At 46.3% G+C, this 19,714-nt stretch overlaps 1 protein-coding gene across 3 annotated transcripts in view; it reads right to left on the bottom strand.

Moving 5' to 3' along the window:
• Positions 1-19,714, bottom strand: part of GRM1 (glutamate metabotropic receptor 1) — a 616,944-nt gene that overhangs the window by 105,790 nt on the left and 491,440 nt on the right. For all 3 annotated transcript variants that reach the window (XM_068231980.1, XM_068231982.1, XM_068231983.1), the window contains one exon: positions 6,386-6,632. In XM_068231980.1, coding sequence (XP_068088081.1) covers positions 6,386-6,632 — 247 coding nt within the window. The remainder of the gene's footprint in view (positions 1-6,385; positions 6,633-19,714) is intronic.

Raw genomic sequence — 19,714 nt, 5'->3', positions numbered from 1 at the left:
CCTACTTTTCCCTCAGAAACCAGGAAACCGTGATTGACTCATGTATAAGCCCCCTCCCCAGTATAGTCCCTTCCACAATAGCCAGATGTGCACCCCGTACAAGTCAGCCCCCTTTCCCATAACTAGATGTGCCCCAAGATGCCACTAGAGGGCATCATAGATATAAGATACAGCTATTGCCCCACAGGAAGAATCCTTCTGCTCCACAAGCCAGGAGACACAGGTAGTCTTGAGCAGCACACTCTGCTGGCAAGAGCAAAATCACTAGTGCATGACCCAGTAACAAAACCTGCTCCACCATCCATTCTGCTCTACTGACTTGCATATATGCCAAGTGGGTACCTTTTCAGGACATTTTTGTGCTGAAAAATTTGGCTAATACGCGAGTATATAAGGTAGTTAAAAATTAGTGCCTTTTGATAATGTTACGATAACGGTACATGTTCCAACGTACGGTACCTCATCACCAATCATTTGTAAGGTGGATAAAACATGTGCGTTGACTGTTAGCTCACAACATGCCCCGTGTCATTACAATGGAAGCTGATATACTGCGGAGGCAACATGCAGATGTGAACTGGTATGCTATTGTACAATTATAATTTATGTTATAAAGCACTGAACAACACGTAGTGTGAACATTTAACCTTACTAGCTATCCTCCTGTTTCCGGTACTTAGTTATTGAAGGTAGCCAATGGGATGCTAATAATTTTGACTTGATGGACATTTCGTGTGAATTTAATTCAATTCAAATTTATGCAGCTCGGAATGTGACTAATCATAATTATTTGTTCAGTGGATTTGGTTTGTCCAGTTTCAAGCAAAAATAAGTTCATGGACATTTCATGGACTATTATCATAGTTCCACTGAGTAAACTCTTTCTGCTCATTTATAAAGTCAAAAAAGTCTCCTGGAGAAAAAAAAGGAACTGGCAAACCTGGAGAGGATTTTAACTAGGTGGCAAAAGTTTGCAGCACTATAGGGTCATATCAGAATATAGTGACAGGCACTAAAACATCAATCACTGGGAGTTTGTGGTTTTGCAGTCACATGTGTGCACCCACAGCATGGACGTACATTTAAAGGGAACCTGAAGTGAGATATATATGGAGGCTGCCATATTTGGGTAATTTTAATCAATACCAGTTGCCTGGCAGCCCTGCTGATCTGTTTGGCTGCAGTAGTGCCTGAATCACACCAGAAATAAGCATGCAGCCAATCTTGTTCTTGCTCTTGCTCTTGTGTTAGCTACACCCTTGTTGTGAATGTATAAAACAATGACCAAAAAGGTCTTCATGATAGATGTGCCCTTGAACATAAATCTTTACGCAATTAACAATTCCACTTTCCATCAAGTTTAAAATACTTGTTTCCCACAGAAAACCTAATTACACAGGAAAAGCGCTGTATACTTACTGACAACATAGAATTACTGTCATTCTTTTTGCAGAATGATCACAATAGTGGGAAAATGGGCTTCTGACAAAGCATATATCTGCTGTGGCATTAGTACGTTTGGAAATATAACCATGTGGGATTTCCGACTGAAAGAAATCAAAACTTAAAAAAGGTCTGCTGTGAATTTTTGGGGAAACTGTAATTTTATTTGATGAATGCCAAGTAAAATGCTTAAAGAGAATCTGTATTGTTAAAATCGCACAAAAGTAAACATACCAGTGCGTTAGGGGACATCTCCTATTACCCTCTGTCACAATTTTGCCGCTCCCCGCCGCATTAAAAGTGGTTAAAAACAGTTTTTAAAAGTTTGTTTATAAACAAACAAAATGGCCACCAAAACAGGAAGTAGGTTGATGTACAGCATGTCCACACATAGAAAATACATCCATACACAAGCAGGCTGTATACACCCTTCCTTTTTAATCTCAAGAGATCATTTGTGTGCTTCTTTCCCCCTGCAGCTATCTTCCACTGAAGTGTCAGGCTGTTTCTTCCTGCAGAGTGCAGACAGCTCTGCCTGTATGTAATTCTTCAGTATGTGAAAGCCCAGCCAGCTCAGAGGAGGATTTATCCAGCTTGTAAAAGATAATAGAACAGAGAGAAGCTGCACTAATCTAAATAATACACAGGCAGTGTGCAGAGAGGGGCCTGCATCACAGAACCACAACACTGAAGAACTTGGCAGCCTTCCAGACACAGCCTGACAAGTCTGACAAGAGAGAGATAAGTTTGATTTATTACAGAGATGTGATAGTAGAACGTGCTGCAGTAAGCCAGAACACATTAGAATAGCTTTTGGAACTTGTAGGATGATAAAAAACAGGGTGCAATTTTTGTTACGCAGTCTCTTTAAAGTGTTAGCGTCTTAAACTGTGTTCTTAAAATAGTTTAAAATGAGCCTCCAATTAATAATACAGTGTAACTGTATCTCTGATTTAGCCTATTATAAAATGCAAGCTCACAACTGCTAATGAATACATAGTCAAATTGAGGCAGGAGCAGCTGTAATCATATATTCTGTTTGCACAGGTTATCAGCAGCACTGCAGCAGAAGTGTGTTAATTTGTTAATGAGTTTAAAAGGAACCTGTACTGCGTAAAATTATTTAAAATAAACACATGAGGTAACTTCAAATGAACATTACATAGTTACTTTTACATCGGTTCCTCTCAGAAGCTCACCATTTTCTTCTGACAATGATCCCTTCCAGTTCTGACAACATTTTGTCAGAACTGAAAGATATCAGTTGCTGTCAGTTATAGCTGAGAGGAGAACTGATGTGTCCATGTTTCCCTATAGCTCAAGTGGGCGATGTTACAGTTTAACTGTGTGCTGACCAGAAAGCTGTTATGGAGTAATGGCCATTTTCAAAATGGAGGACAGAGAATTTCATTGATCACAGTGGAAGAACAGGACACGGGAGGTAAGTATGACTTTTGCATGTTGATTTTGACTTTTAATTTTCAGTTTTCAGTTCTGGTTTTCTTTAAAGAGTCAATTCACAACTGTAGAAGCAGTACTGAGGAGGACCAAAAGTCAGAAACAGGCTGTCTACATGTGGGGTTGATGTGGCTGTGTGAAATGTAAAGCTATAGGCTTGCTATACACCAGCGGTTCGGGATGCTAGCCTGGCTACGGGGCATAAAGAGATAATTTGAATATTCAGTAGTGGTGCATTGTGGATAACCACAGATGTTCACTTGAAGCTGAATTATTGCAAATACCTTCTGTTTTAAGAGGGCACATACACACTAAGCAGTGCAAATATCCTAACTGCTACTCAGCAATGTAGGAGTTAAAGAAGCTTGAGCTGAAGTGAGAGAGATTATAGCTCTGGAGTGATAGTGAAGGGGAAGCAGACAGAACAGATGAAAGGCTTACCAAAAAGAATGCCTGGCATGTGTGCAGAGTGTCCCCATCCCAATCTGGCTGTTGTTTTTAATACAACTGCGCTGCGACTAACTTGTCAGGAGCAGTACAGCCAGGCAGCACGTGACAGCACTGTGGTGATTTGTGAACCAAGCAGCGTGCTGAGAGGAAACAGCATCTGCATGGGGGGCGGGAGGGTATAGGAGAAAGACACTCGGGGAGGGAGCCGCCCCTCCAACAATCAGGCGCCTGTAGGCTTGTGCCTCTGTGCATCAATGGTAAACCCGGCACTTGTGAGCACTCTCTTGTCATGTAACCCACGTGATAAAAGAGGCCGCTGTAGTCATGGATATGAGAATGCTACAAGGAAAGGAACTCATTGGTGGAGCCCAGAGAGGTATGTTGCTTCCCTCTAGCACTGTTACCGATACCCAATTCAGGAGGCCTGTCGCAGTTCTTCATGAGGCTCACAGCGGACCACCTTAATGCCGGCCAATAACACTGGGCCCCCCTTGGCTGCTATGGTGATCCCAATGCCACTGATTGGAACTGGAAGGATCGGCACCACACAAAGGGTTGTATTTATAAGCTCTTTAAATCTTTATTGCATTAAAAGTCGACAGGGCAGCGACAGCCCGCTGTTTCGGCCTAAAGTAGCCTTTCTCAAGCTGCCAAAAGTAGTTTTGGCAACTTGAGAAAGGCCACTTTAGGCCGAAACAGCAAGCTGTCACTGCCCTGTCGGCTTTTAATGCAATAAAGATTTAAAGAGCTTATAAATACAACCCTTTGTGTGGTGCCGATCCTTCCAGGAAGCATTGTATTTGCCCCTTGTGGTATAGGGGCCAGGATCTTGGCACACACATTATACTTTGAGCTTGGAGGGTGCTCCTGAGTGCTTGTATGGACTGATTGGAACTGGAACAGGCCTCTTAACTCTGATAGGAAACATACAGTCAGGCCCGCCATCAGGGGGGGACATCCGTGACTCCCGTCACGGGCCCGGCCCTGCAGGGGGGCCCCATCCCCGCCGCGGCCCTGGCGGGTGCCGCCCGGCCGCCGCTCAACCCCCCATGACCGCTGCTCCCTCCCTCCCTCCCTCCATCCCTCTAACCGCCGCCGCCTCCACCTAGTCAGACCCCGATCAGACGGCGACAATAGTGCGGGCGCTAGGACCCAGCGCCCGCACTGATATGCGGAAGTGACGTCACTTCCGCATATAGAGCGGGTGCGTCCAGCGCCCGCTCTGGTCGGGTCGCCGCTGATCTTGAGGTCTGACGCTGGGCAGCACTCACTGGCAAGGTAGGGGAGGCAGCGGAGGCGGCGACGACGGCGGCAGCGGCTGGGGGGGGCGGCTCCCTGTCACTCGCTCACTAGCTAAAGGGCCTCCCTGTCACTCACTCACTACCTAAAGGGCCTCCCTGTCACTCACTCACTACTTAAAGGGCCTCCCTGTCACTCACTCACTAGCTAAAGGGCCTCCCTGTCACTCACTCACTACTTAAAGGGCCTCCCTGTTACTCACTCACTACTTAAAGGGCCTCCCTGTCACTCACTCACTACCTAAAGGGCCTCCCTGTCACTCACTCACTCCCTAAAGGGCCTCCCTGTCACTCACTCACTACCTAAAGGGCCTCCCTGTCACTCACTCACTATTAAAAGGGCCTCCCTGTCACTCACTCCCTAAAGGGCCTCCCTGTCACTCACTCACTAGCTAAAGGGCCTCCCTGTCACTCACTCACTACTTAAAGGGCCTCCCTGTCACTCACTCACTACTTAAAGGGCCTCCCTGTCACTCACTCACTACTTAAAGGGACTCCCTGTCACTCACTCCCTAAAGGGCCTCCCTGTCACTCACTCACTAGCTAAAGGGCCTCCCTGTCACTCACTCACTAGCTAAAGGGCCTCCCTGTCACTCACTCATTAGCTAAAGGGCCTCCCTGTCACTTACTCACTAGCTAAAGGGGCTCCCTGTCACTCACTCACTTGCTAAAGGGGCTCCCTGTCACTCACTCACTACCTAAAGGGGCTCCCTGTCACTCACTCACTACCTAAAGGGGCTCCCTGTCACTCACTCACTACCTAAAAGGGCTCCCTGTCACTCACTGCCTAAAGGGCTCCATGTCACTCACTGCCTAAAGGGCTCCATGTCACTCACTACCTAACCTGGGGGTCCCTGTCAGAATCCAGGTGAGAGGTGTCTACCATAATAAGGGGGCATTCTGCCTATTTATGTGAAATGCTGTCTATTTATGTGCCTCATGACTGCTGAATTTGTCTTGTTGGGGGCCTAATGATTGAATTTTTACTTGTTGGGGGCCTCATGATTTGTTGGGAGCCTCAAGATTGCTGAATTTGTCTTGTTGGGGGCCTCATGATTTGTTGGGGATCTCACGATTGCTGAATTTGTCTTGTTGGGGGCCTCATGATTGCTGAATTTGTCTTGTTGGGGGCCTCATGATTGCTGAATTTGTCTTGTTGGGGGCTTCATGATTGCTGAATTTGTCTTGTTGGGGGCCTCATGATTGCTGAATTTGTCTTGTTGGGGGCCTCATGGTTTGTTGGGGGCCTCATGATTGCTAACTGCGAGACTATGGGAAAAGCTGAATCATTACCATATGAGACAATAGCATTAAACCTACTTTTTTAGCTTTTTTAAACAGAAAATAAAACTGGGAGGTTCTAAAAAAATGATGGAGCACTTCCTCCTTCCGGCTTGAAGGAGGAAGTGCTCGATATCGAGGCTTGCAACGCGTCCATTCGGACACTTGCACCTCGTTGAAACGCTGGGTGGAGAACGGCGTTCTGGGTAATTAACCCCGCCGCATCTAGCCACTCAGCTGTGGCAATTAGAGCTAACTTGAATCACGAGTATCCACCGTGGTTATTCGTGATTAATTTGTGGACAGCAAGCCTCCAACTAGCTCTGCCAACATGTAATGGCTACGCACATTTCTCAGTTTGTGTGGGGGGGGGGGGCCCGGACTGATGATTTGTGAGGGGCCCCAAAATTTCTGATGGCGGCCCTGCATACAGTTATACATGTTTACATTGATACCTTCCAGGAGCATCCCCTTTTTCATCAAAAAAGACATCTTCCCCAGAGATGCCTGGAAATCTGCTCTTTATTAGGAATTCAAGCAGTTTGCTTCCATCAATAGGCTTCATCGCATCACAGAGGCCAACATATCCCGGACACAAGACTGTATGCATGTTATGTAAACCATGAGCCATTGCGTATATGGCATTAATAACAAAGCCCATTTTGCTGTCCTGCACATAGTTATCCTTCAGACTTTCATCACCTGAAAGAGAATGAAAATACAAAACATATTTTATACAATAAAAATGCTTTTTAAAACAAACATAATAATATTACAGTTAAAATGAACCATTGTCCTGCTCTTATTTTTGCAGATACTGTGGTGGATGTAGTTTAGATGGGTGCTGGCCAATATTCTTAGTTGTATATTAACCTCCTTGGCGGTATGGACGAGCTCAGCTCGTCCATGTACGCCAAAGAGGATTGCTCAGCCCCTGGATGGTCTTTTTACTTACTTTTTTTTTCAGAACATGTAGCTAGCACTTTGCTACCTACATGTTCTGTCCGATCGCCGCTGCTTCCCGCTGATCCACCGCGATGAGCCTGTAAAGGGGCTGCCCCCCACGAAACGCCTAGCGCAGCCTGGCGAATCACCGCCAGGCTGCGCAATGGGAAGGATCGGAGCTCCCCATGATGTCATGATGTCATGTCTGATCATCACCATGGTGACGGTAGAAGCGACGATAAGAAGTCACGCTTCTCGCGGGATCTCGGACGCATAAGTATGGCCTGCGGGGATTGGGAGGGTGGATGCGGACCCGGACGGCGTGGCGTACTGTTGTAGCTAGCAATACGCTGGCTACAGCAAGCGGAAAAAAATATTTAACAAAATGGGTAATGCGTACTTATGTACACATTACCCAGAACGCCAGGGAGGTTAAAAGGAATCTGAAGTGAAAATAAACGTATAATATAATAATTTATATGTGTAGTCCAGCTAAGAAATAAAACATTAGCAGCACAGATGTGAGTCTTATATTGTTTCCAGTACAGGAAGAGTTACGAAACTTCAGCTATTATCTGTGCAAACGAGCTTCTCTGAACTCTGTGACTTGCAAAGTGGCGCGGCTGCACGCTCGCGAATGCGGTGAGGCTGCTGACCTCGCCAGATTGGCGCCTGCTATGGAGGGGAACCCGGGAGATAGGCCTAGAGTGGAACTGCAGTGAGGGACACATAGCCTTCCAGGGGATGGAGGAAGCCCCTGGTAAATAGATCTCATTTTCTTAAAATTGCCTGATATTTCCTGAAAGACTCTGTTTACACCACAGGCTTACATTGTATGTGTGAAAAAGCCACAGGATGCAAAGTTTCACACAGAAAAAAAGAAGCTCAAATGACTGGCAGTTTCAGAAATGTCTGCCCAAAACAAGCCCTGGCCAAGTTTATATACAGGGATAGAGCCAGGATCAGAATTGAACAAAAGAGCTTGAAGAGAATGAAACTCCTCCATGTATCTTTTCAAACAACACAGAAGAAGCCCTGAAGCAAAAAGAAAGGAGCCAGAATGCAATCAAACAAGAAAGGAGCCAAAATGCAATCAAACAAGAAAGGAGCCAGAATGCAATCAAACTGGTGGTTTCAGAAGGGGTTTGGGGAAGACCTCCGAAAACCTCTAGCAAGTTGCAGATTATTAAACACAATGCATAAAGGGTCTGCATATGTGATCAATATGATTTTGGGGGTGGCCAAAATCTCCTATATTAAAGGGAAGGTTCAGGGAGGGGATTAAAAAAATAAAAATAAATTTCCACTTACCTGGGGCTTCCTCCAGCCCGTGGCAAGCAGGAGGTGCCCTCGCCGCCGCTCCGCAGGCTCCCGGTGGTCTCCGGTGCCCGACCCGACCTGGCCAGGCCGGCTGCCAGGTCGGGCTCTTCTGCGCTCCATTTCCTGGCACTTCTGCGTCCCACGCCAGCGCGCTGACGTCATCGGACGTCCGCCGGGCTGTACTGAGCAGGCGCAGTAGTTCTGCGCATGCGCAGTACAGCCCGGCGGACGTCCGATGACTCAGCTGGGACAGGGATCTCTGTTGCAGCAGCTTGGGTCCACACACCTGCACATGGAGCAAAAGGACCTTTACATGGAGCTAAAGGACCTTTAAAGGCAGAGGAGACAGATCAGCTGACTTTGTGGTCAGCTGACTTCCACCTGTCAATCTTCCTTGCAGGTTGGTTCAGCCCCTCGGGTGGGGCTGCTTGAATCTGCTGTCAGTATTTAAACCTGGAGTTGTTACTCTGTCTTCGTCTGTCGTCGTGTACACTTGTGTGTCAGTACTCAGACCATAGTCAGATCCCAAAGTGTGCTAGAACCGGCCGGAGCCGGGGATCCACACTTAGCTAGATTCTGTTGATAGTTTAAAGTACTAGTTTGATTGTGATTATCTGTTATGACCTGGTTTCCTGTCTGACCATTCTTCTGAAACTCTGATCTTGTACCTTGCTATTCTGATACTCTGTTGCCGAACCCCTGCTCACCTCTAGACTCCGCATCTGCCTCCTGATTCTGTACCTCGATATTTCTGATACCCTGTTGCCGAACCCTGCCTGTACTTAAGACCAGGGGCGTAACAATAGGCCCTGCAGCGCCTGCGCCCGCGGGGGGGCCCAGCCCCCCCCCTGGGGCCCACTCGGAGCCGTTTTGGGGGGCTGGAGGGGTGGCAGCATGAGGGGAAAGCCTTGCCCACAGTCGGCGGGGAGAGGGGAAGTTCCTCCCTCTCCCTCACCTCGGGGCTCTCCCCTCTGCGCCCCCCTCCAGCTAGTGAATGTGTGTGGGCAGCAGCGGCGGCGGGATACATACCTTCTTCCTTGCGTTCCATCGCCGCCTTCTCGCTCTAGCGGCTGACGTCACTTCCGGAAGCGGAAGTGACGTCAGCCGCTAGAGCGAGAAGGCGGCGATGGAACGCAAGGAAGAAGGTATGTATCCCGCCGCCGCTGCTGCCCGCTGCCCACACACATTCACTAGCTGGAGAGGGGCGCGGAGGGGAGAGCCCCGCTCTGAAATTCTGCAGGGGGATTTTCAGGTGTCTGCTGCCCACATTACGTTTTTCAGGTGTCTGCTGCCCATATTATGATTTTCTGGTGTCTGCTGCCCACATTGCGATTTTCTGGTGCCTGCTGCCCACATTACGATTTTCTGGTGTCTGCTGCCCACATTACGATTTTCAGGTGTCTGCTGCCCATATTATGATTTTCTGGTGTCTGCTGCCCACATTGCGATTTTCTGGTGTCTGCTGCCCACATTGCGATTTTCTGGTCACTGCTGCCCACATTGCGATTTTCAGGTGTCTGCTGCCCACATTGCGATTTTCTGGTCACTGCTGCCCACATTGCGATTTTCAGGTGTCTGCTGCCCACATTGCGATTTTCTGGTCACTGCTGCCCACATTGCGATTTTCAGGTGCCTGCTGCCCACATTACGATTTTCTGGTGTCTGCTGCCCACATTACGATTTTCAGGTGTCTGCTGCCCATATTATGATTTTCTGGTGTCTGCTGCCCACATTGCGATTTTCTGGTGTCTGCTGCCCACATTACGATTTTCTGGTGTCTGCTGCCCACATTGCGATTTTCAGGTGTCTGCTGCCCACATTACGATTTTCTGGTCACTGCTGCCCACATTGCGATTTTCAGGTGTCTGCTGCCCACATTGCGATTTTCAGGTGTCTGCTGCCCACATTACGATTTTCAGGTGTCTGCTGCCCACATTACGATTTTTAGGTGTCTGCTGCCCACATAACGATTTTCAGGTGTCTGCTGCCCACATTGTGATTTTCAGGTGTCTGCTGCCCACATTACGATTTTCAGGTGTCTGCTGCCCACATTGCGATTTTCAGGTGTCTGCTGCCCACATTGCGATTTTCTGGTGTCTGCTGCCCACATTACGATTTTCTGGTGACTGCTGCCCACATTGCGATTTTCTGGTGACTGCTGCCCACATTAGGATTTTCTGGTGTCTGCTGCCCACATTACGATTTTCTGGTCACTGCTGCCCACATTGCGATTTTCTGGTGTCTGCTGCCCACATTACGATTTTCAGGTCACTGCTGCCCACATTGCGATTTTCTGGTGTCTGTTGCCCACATTACGATTTTCAGGTGTCTGCTGCCCACATTACGATTTTCAGGTGTCTGCTGCCCACATTGCGATTTTCAGGTGCCTGCTGCCCACATTACGATTTTCAGGTGCCTGCTGCCCACATTACGATTTTCAGGTGTCTGATGCCCACATTACGATTTTCAGGTGTCTGCTGCCCACATTACAATTTTCAGGTGTCTGCTGCCCACATTATGATTTTCTGGTGTCTGCTGCCCACATTACGATTTTCAGGTGTCTGCTGCCCACATTGCGATTTTCTGGTGTCTGCTGCCCACATTACGATTTTCTGGTGTCTGCTGCCCACATTACGATTTTCTGGTGTATGCTGCCCACATTAGGATTTTCTGGTGACTGCTGCCCACATTGCGATTTTTCTGGTGACTGTTGCCCACATTGCGATTTTCTGGTGACTGCTGCCCACATTGCGATTTTCTGGTGACTGCTGCCCACATAAGGATTTTCTGGTGACTGCTGCCCACATTAGGATTTTCTGGTGACTGACTGCTGCCCACATTAGGATTTTCTGGTGACTGCTGCCCACATTACGATATTCTGGTGACTGCTGCCCACATTAGGATTTTCTGGTGACTGATGCCCACATTGCGATTTTCTGGTGACTGCTGCCCACATGGCGATTTTCTGGTGACTGCTGCCCACATGGCGATTTTCTGGTGACTGCTGCCCACATTGCGATTTTCTGGTGAACTCTGCCCACATTACGATTTTCTGGCCCACATTACGATTTTCTGGTGAACACTGCCCACGTTACGATTGTCTGGTGAATGCTGTCCACGTTACGATTTTCTGGTGAACGCTGCCCACATTACGATTTTCTGGCCCACATTACGATTTTCTGGTGAACACTGCCCACGTTACGATTGTCTGGTGAATGCTGTCCATGTTACAATTTTCTGGTGAACGCTGCCCACATTACGATTTTCTGGTGAACTCTGCCCACATTACGATTTTCTGTCCCACATTACGATATTCTGGTGAACGCTGCCCACATTACGATTGTCTGGTGAATGCTGTCCACGTTACAATTTTCTGGTGACTGCTGCTCACGTTACGATTTTCTGGTGACTGGTGCCCACATTACGATTTTCTGGTGAACTCTGCCCGCATTATGATTTTCTGGTGAACTCTGCCCACGTTATGATTTTCTTGTGAACGCTGCCCACATTACGATTGTCTGGTGAATGCTGTCCACGTTACAATTTTCTGGTGACTGGTGCCCACATTACGATTTTCTGGTGAACTCTGCCCACATTATGATTTTCTAAAGGCCCACATTACGATTTTCTGGTGAACTCTGCCCACATTACGATTTTCTGGCCCACATTACGATTGTCTGGTAAAATGCTGCCCACTTTACAATTAATTTACAGTGAAACGCTGCCCCATTACGATTATTTGGCACCTATGGGGGGGGGGGGGCCATCCAAATATTCGCAGGGGGGCCCAGTGATTTCTAGTTACGCCCCTGCTTAAGACTCCGCCTCTGCCTTCTGAATCTGTACTTTATCTGTCCGTGTGTTGACGACCTGGCTTGCCCGACCGCGAGAACTGTCCTTACTGTTAGAGGCAGTTCCCAGATCCGTTAGTGACACTACCTTTGGTGTCACTCACGCTCTGTCCTTCCTGCGCTCAGCCTGGCTCCTCCCTCGGGGAAGTCTAGGCCTTCGGAAGGAATTAGTACTTGCGCAGTACTCCTTGCTGCCCTGTACCTGCTCTTGAGGTGCAGCCCTCAAAACATTACAGTTGCACCAAACACTCGTTACTCAGGTGTCCAGAGGTTAGCTTATAGATCTGATTATCGGTGATACTGCAGATCACCAATAATCGGGTATATTCTGCATTCCCGGTGATACTGCAGTTCACCGGTAATCAGACCCTCTCTGCGTTACACCGATCGTTAAAGTACGCCAGACCTGTTAGTGACACCCTCTCTCTGGTGTCACTCACGTTCTGTCCTTCCCTCTCCCTGTCTGACCCCTCCCCGTGGAGAGTCCAGACTACGGAAGGAACTTGTTGCTGAGACTGCAGTAAGGTCTGAATCACCTGCTCCACAGGTGACCATTAGAGCCGTGTTATTTGTATCTCTGTTATTTGTATCTCTAAGACTGCAGTAAAGTCTGAATCACCTGCTCCACAGGTGACCGTTAGAACTGTATTTATCTGTCTGTACCTACCAGCCCCACTAGGGGGCCTTGTGTCTAGTCTGTTCTGTTGGTGTCCTGAGTGTTCCTTACCGACTCCTGTGGTAAGGTCCTGTAAAACCATTAGAGTTACGGTGGCACCAGACACACACTTACGCTCTGCTCTCGTTCTTGCTATATTGGTATTATTGGTGATTCTGCGGATCACACATAATCGTGTATAGCGTCTGTAATTTTGGTGGTTCCACAGATCACTAATAATCAGTCATCTGAGTAGTGGCATTAATCGTCACATTAAGCTGGTATAAGAATTGAGAGGCAAAACCTAAAGGCCCATTCACACTACAAAGTAGCAAATCCATTTTACGGCGATTAGCGTGGTAAAATAACTGTATTTGTTTAAGCACTGTACCGCGATCGCTCAAGAATCGTGGCAAAATGCTGCAAGTAACACGTTTTGCGATTGCTGTTAATTGTGAAAGACCCGTGATCGTGGCAATGAGATCACTGCCATAGGGTTATTATTGCGCTAGCGTTTTAAAAAGTGCTAGCGCTTCAGTGATTAATGGGAATCGCCCGTTAATTGCCATAGTGTGAATGGGCCCTAAGGCTGGTGAGGGTGAAGCAGGCAATTTGAGCACTGGCAGCACTTCTGTAAATTGGTGCTGCATAGACCGCAATGTCAATTACCACTATAGCAGTGCCCAGTGGGTAATTTGGACAGTGATGGCAACCTATAAATATCATAATTAGGTGGAGCAGATCGTGATAAAGGGGGGATTTAATAGCAAAAGAGGTGCTGATAGTGATGGATATTGCTGTGGGTAAGAGGGTCGGCTAGGGTTAGGCGTTGAAATAGGGAAGCTTCAAATGAGCATAGGGTTAGGCTTAGAGATGGTAAAATGTTGTGAAAAAATTACAGATATTCTACAGTACTATCGTACTACCCATTTTAATTTTACCGATATTCTACTAACAGCTTTCCCTGGCACCCAAATTACTGCAGTGCCTTTTTTAATGTACACAGTGTATGTAACTTTGAGGGAGTTTGTTATTTAAAAAGTAACAACAACAAAAAAACAACAACAACAAAAAGGCAAAACCATCGGAGTTGGAAGAAGTAACATAACAAAAGCACAACTCTACTCTGTGTAATCAAACAGGTCTTAACCAAGTCCTTAATCTATGGATGAGAAGCAGCTGTGAAGCTTTCACAAATCGGTAATGTCAAACTTATTAATAATGTGCTAATTATGCAAATGTCTTAATCTATGCATAGAATTAGGCATTAGATTAGGTATCACAAAACCTTGTTCATGTCTCTAATATCAGTGGCACCAAAGGATGTTTGTATATCAACCTAGGGAAAGGGTGTGAACACTGAATGTTATCCACATTTAGGCAATTCCCCTCGTCTGTGTGGCCTGTGACAGCAAGGGTTGTCATAGGTGGCCATGGTGTTACCATGGAGAAAAAAAATATGACAGCAGTAAAAGTGTGGCAGAGGTACTCTCACTGAACAACAAAGATGCAACAAAGAAACAAAGAAAAAACATTCTCCTAAGTTTATTTGTGAATGATAAGAAGATGTACCATTTTTTTTCTGTGATGATGTGAAGCAAGTTCTCAGAACCTGGGCTGGGACACAGATAAAAACCTAACATAGGTAGTTATACAGTATTTCTGCTTTTAAATTGACAAGATATATTCCAGTTACTTCCTTAAAACAAAAAAAAATGGCTATCTACTTGGAGCATGAAATTATCATAGATCCAGTGCGCTATAACGCCTGGAAATTTGTATGTCTTACACAGATTTGTTCTGCCTTGTCAGGAGCTGTAATTCCCTTAATTATTCCTTTTCTCACTTCTTTCAAAGCTAGTGGTTAAAATATACTGTCTAAAAATAGCTATAGAATAAAAATAACTTCACATGAACGAGTCTAGGACGGTCACAGAGCACTGAAAAACAAAATATGGGGAACGTGAAAGAGGAATGGGGTCATAAATAGATGAGATGAAATTGTCTTCATAAAATGACATTGTCTTCATAAAAAATACTAGCAAAGTCACGATACAATCATGAATGTGAAGGGCATAAGACATTCTAGAAGAGCTAGGGCAAAGCAGCACTGATTAATGGGCAGCACGGTGGAGTAGTGGTTAGCGCTCTCGCCTTGCAATTGCTGGGTCCCTGGTTTGAAACCCAGCCAGGTCAACATCTGCAAGGAGTTTGTATGTTCTCACCGTGTCTGCATGGGTTTCCCCCGGGCACTCCGGTTTCCTCCCACATCCCAAAAACATACAGATAAGTTAATTGGCTTCCCCCTAAAAATTGGCCATAAAACTATGCTTATTGCTGTACGTCACCCCTAAAGAATGTCCAGCACTGCATAATATGTTGGCGCTTTAGAAATACAATAAATAAATACAAATAAATAAATATTATAAGAGTTTGCTATGGCATGGTACCAATGGGACCAATCACACTGCACGCGTTTCGAGCCGCGTTTTGGAAACGCGTGCAGGTGGCCGACATGCACGACATCAGACATTGCATAGAGTGCAATGTCTGATGTTCACACTGCATGCGTTCCGGACCTGTGCGGTCCGGGAACGCATGCTGCACGCATTTTTTGTAAAAACGCGTGGCTGTCCCATTCACTTTTCAGTGATGGGATCAGCCACGCAACGCATACGAACGCAGATGGCGTGCGTTCGTACGCGTTGCGGTCCGCATGCGTTACAGTCCGCGTTCTGCAGTCTGAACGGGGCCTATTTATTCTTAGTCGCTGTAAAGCCTAGAATAGCATTTTCAATATAATAATTCATAATCCGTTTCATATGTAATCTGTCAAAAAGTAATCTAAAACTTATAGTGTTTTAAAAACAATCTTGAACTGAAAATAAGCACAAGAAATAATAATTTCCTAAATTCCTAAAAATTCACAGATTGCTGCTAAAAGAAGTGCTGATGTAACAGCGCTAAACAAGCCTGTTGTAACGCTGGCTGTGATACAAACTAAACAGTTACACAGAAAATAAGAAAATCGAGGTCAGATCGTTAACTGAGGTCATACACATAAAGTCTGAGATTTGCGGTACAAAGGGGCTAAGACAGAGCAATGTCAATTACAGGCTAGGATCATACACATAAATCAGATGTCTGAGGTACAGTTAAGGATGAGACAGAGACGAGGTCGATAAGCTAGCCGAGGTCAATATCAGGTATTAGATGACTGTAGTACAGAGGGATAAGACTTTAATCAATAGTGGAGGGCTTGCCGGGTCATACACAGAAAAACAATCACAAAAATACAATATACAATACTAACTAAGGATAGATATATATATATATCGCAAACACTGCATATATATCTATCTCAGCAGAACTCTAACTAGATTCAGAAGCAGAGCAAAGTCCAGCGCTCAGTAATCTGATTGCTATAACGGACAGCGTGGAACTGAGAGAGCAAGACTTAAATACACAGGGAAAGTGCAGCACACCCCCGAACTGCCAGCCAATTAGAATCCTGCGCCTAGTCAGCTGACCAGCACCACACCCGTCTTCTCAGCCTATAAAGGCTGCCACGGGTTGTGCGCGTTCACCCAGGGTCTTGGGAGGATGTGCGGTGCCGGCTCACATCTACAGGGGAGCTGGGGATGCCAACATGCTGACTCACGTCTACGGGGGAGCCGGGGATGCGACCGACCAAAGAGGAAGAGGAAACTCTCTCCAGCTGCTCAGCACTATCAGAGCAGCCTGCAGAGACCACACCAGGTAAGTTTGTTACATCTGTCTCTGTTTATTTGAAACATGTTGTTGTCATTAATTTTACAGTGAGCATTTCTGTTTTGGTTTTTGTTTGTTTTTATAAACATGTATCAGTTTAAATATTTACTGTATTGTCTTTCTAATATTTGAAATACATATGTGCTTACATGTATTGTAAATCATAATCATGTTTTTAGTTACATTTTAGTAGTTTCAACTGTCCCCCCCCCCCCCCCCCCATGGAAAGGGCATAGCAACATGCATTTAATAATGGAATAATAACATTACAGTATATTAGTGATGCTCATCTAGATCCCGGATATCTGAGTAACCCGGATATCCGAGCATTTTTTATGCTATCCAGGTCAGACTCCGGATCCCGGATAGCTATAGATTTCCGGATAGCTATCTGCGGATAGTTTGACTCATGACCCGGATATCTGCGGATATCCGTGGATATCCGGATCCGAAATACTGTAACTAAGGTGATGACGTCCTGGAGCCAATCAGAGGGCTCCCAGCAGACGCCCTAGCAACCAATCACAGAGGGGAACCCTGTCCAGCCCCACCTGACCTCATTGAGCCAATCAGAGGCCTCCTAGCCTAAGCCCTGGCACCCAATCACAGAAAGGAACACTGGTCAGCCCCCCTTGTATAATAAGGAGGGCTGCCATGATGAAACAGATCTGCAGTGCTGGTGGCCTAGCAAGGGCTGCCTGTACACAGTTATAAACCTAAAGCTGTTCATTGATTAACCCCTTCACTACTCTATAGTAATCGTTAATTAGCTTGACTGATGTCTCATAGTGTGACAGTTAGAGTGTGTGCTGTACAGCTGCAGTGCTGCTGCTGGGCCAAGGGCTGTACACAGTGATAAGCTCAGTGATTAACCCCTTCACTATCACTCCACTATTGTTAATTCATTAATGTGTTAGTGTGCACCAGTTAGCGTCTTCTCCTCTGCTGTCTGTCACTCTGCACTTGTCACGTGACACTTGGCAAGTGCCACGTACCACGTCCGTCATGCTCCTGGCTGGCACACGTTACACCTGCTGCTGCTGCATTGCCCTGCTCCTGCTGCCTGTGCAGCTCCCACCGCCAGGACAGGGTGCCACAGGCCACTGATACCACCTATATTTAACCCAAAACAAAATTGTTGAGCTGAAATTTTCGTAATTTCGCATTACTATAATTACGCATGCGAAATTTGCGATTACGATACGAAATTAGCGTAGCGAAATTGCCATTAAAATCGTAATTGAAAATACCGTAAGCGTAATTTTCAACGCGAAATTTCGCGTTTCGTTCATGCCGTAATTTCGCATTAAACGCTACCGTAATTTCGCGTTAAACCGTAACGCTCCGTATAATATAAAAAAGCCGCCGACTTTAAGGGTTAATAGCAAAGCCCCCTTAAATGCTAAGAGCCTCAAATTTGGAGAATATATTAAGGAGATCAGGAGGAATAAGAGGAAAAATTTTTTTTTCAAAAAGACCTTATAGTTTTTGAGAAAATCGATGTTAAAGTTTCAAAGGAAAAATGTAAACATTTAAAAACCCGCAGACTTTAATGGTTAATAGCAAAGCCTGCTTAAAGTTTAGGAACACCAAATTCCCAGGGTATATTAAGGGGATCAGTGGGAATAAGAGGAAAAATTTTTTTTTCAAAAAGACCTTATAGTTTTTGAGAAAATCGATTTTTAAGTTTCAAGGGCGAAAATGTCTTTTAAATGCGGAAAATGTCAGTTTTTTTTGCACAGGTAACAATAGTGTATTATTTTCATAGATTCCCCCAAGTGGGAAGAGTTTTACTTACTTCGTTCTGAGTGTGGGAAATATAAAAAAAAAACGACGTGGGGTCCCCCCTCCCAGACCTCTTTAACCCCTTGTCCCCCATGCAGGCTGGGATAGCCAGAATGCGGAGCACCGGCCGCGTGGGGCTCCGCACCCTGACTATACCAGCCCGCATGGTCCATGGATTGGGGGGTCTCGGAAGGGGAGGGGCAGCCAAGCTTTCCCCTCCCCCTCCGAGCCCTTGTCCAATCCAAGGACAAGGGGCTCTTCTCCACCTCCGATGGGCGGTGGAGGTGGAGGCCGCGATTTCCTGGGTGGGGGGTTCATGGTGGAATCTGGGAGTCCCCTTTAAAAAGGGGTCCCCCAGATGCCCACCCCCCTCCCAGGAGAAATGAGTATAGAGGTACTTGTAGTACCCCTTACCCATTTCCTTTAAGAGTTAAAAGTAAATAAACACACAAACACATAGAAAAAGTATTTTAATTGAACAAAAAACATAACCACGAAAAAAGTCCTTTAATATTCTTAATTAACCATTAATACTTACCTGTCCCTTTAAATAAATGATCCCACGCAATATCCTCGGAAATGTTCTATCAGTTACAATGTAACAAAGTTATTATGTAACAACTTTGTTACATTGTAACTACGCCGCACCCGACGCCACTCGCCGCTCAGCCGCCGCATACGCGTCCGTGCAGGACGCTAAGTCCCCGCAGCTCCCGCTGTCCACCCCGCCCACATCTGTCACCCACATGTCACCCACATGTGGGTGACATGTGGGTGACATGTGGGAGAGGCGGGGAGGGCAGCGGAGCCGGCGGGGACTTAGCGTCCTGCGCGGACCCGACAGAGCTCTGAGCTATATAGCTCAGAGCTCTGAGAAGCATCTTTGTATTTGGGCTCCAAGGAGCCCCATTGGTCCTTAGCAGACCAATGGGGTTCCTTCAAATCAGAAGGAACCCCATTGGTCTGCTAAGGACCAATGGGGCTCCTTGGAGCCCAAATACAAAGATGCTTTCGAGAGCTCTGAGCTATAGCTCAGAGCTCTGTCGGGTCCTGCAGCGCAGACGCGGGGGCGGCGGCGGTGAGTGACGTCGGGTGCGGCGTAGTTACAATGTAACAAAGTTGTTATATTGTAATAACTTTGTTACATTGTAACTGATAGAACATTTCCGAGGATATTGCGTGGGATCATTAATTTAAAGGGACAGGTAAGTATTAATGGTTAATTAAGAATATTAAAGGACTTTTTTCGTGGTTATGTTTTTTGTTCAATTAAAATACTTTTTCTATGTGTTTGTGTGTTTATTTACTTTTAACTCTTAAAGGAAATGGGTAAGGGGTACTACAAGTACCTCTATACTCATTTCTCCTGGGAGGGGGGTGGGCATCTGGGGGACCCCTTTTTAAAGGGGACTCCCAGATTCCACCATGAACCCCCCACCCAGGAAATCGCGGCCTCC

This window comes from Hyperolius riggenbachi, chromosome 4 (assembly GCF_040937935.1).
Source record: "Hyperolius riggenbachi isolate aHypRig1 chromosome 4, aHypRig1.pri, whole genome shotgun sequence".
Classification (NCBI taxonomy): domain Eukaryota; kingdom Metazoa; phylum Chordata; class Amphibia; order Anura; family Hyperoliidae; genus Hyperolius; species Hyperolius riggenbachi.
Note: the sequence above shows the minus strand (reverse complement) of the source record. Positions and strands in the feature narration are given on the sequence as shown.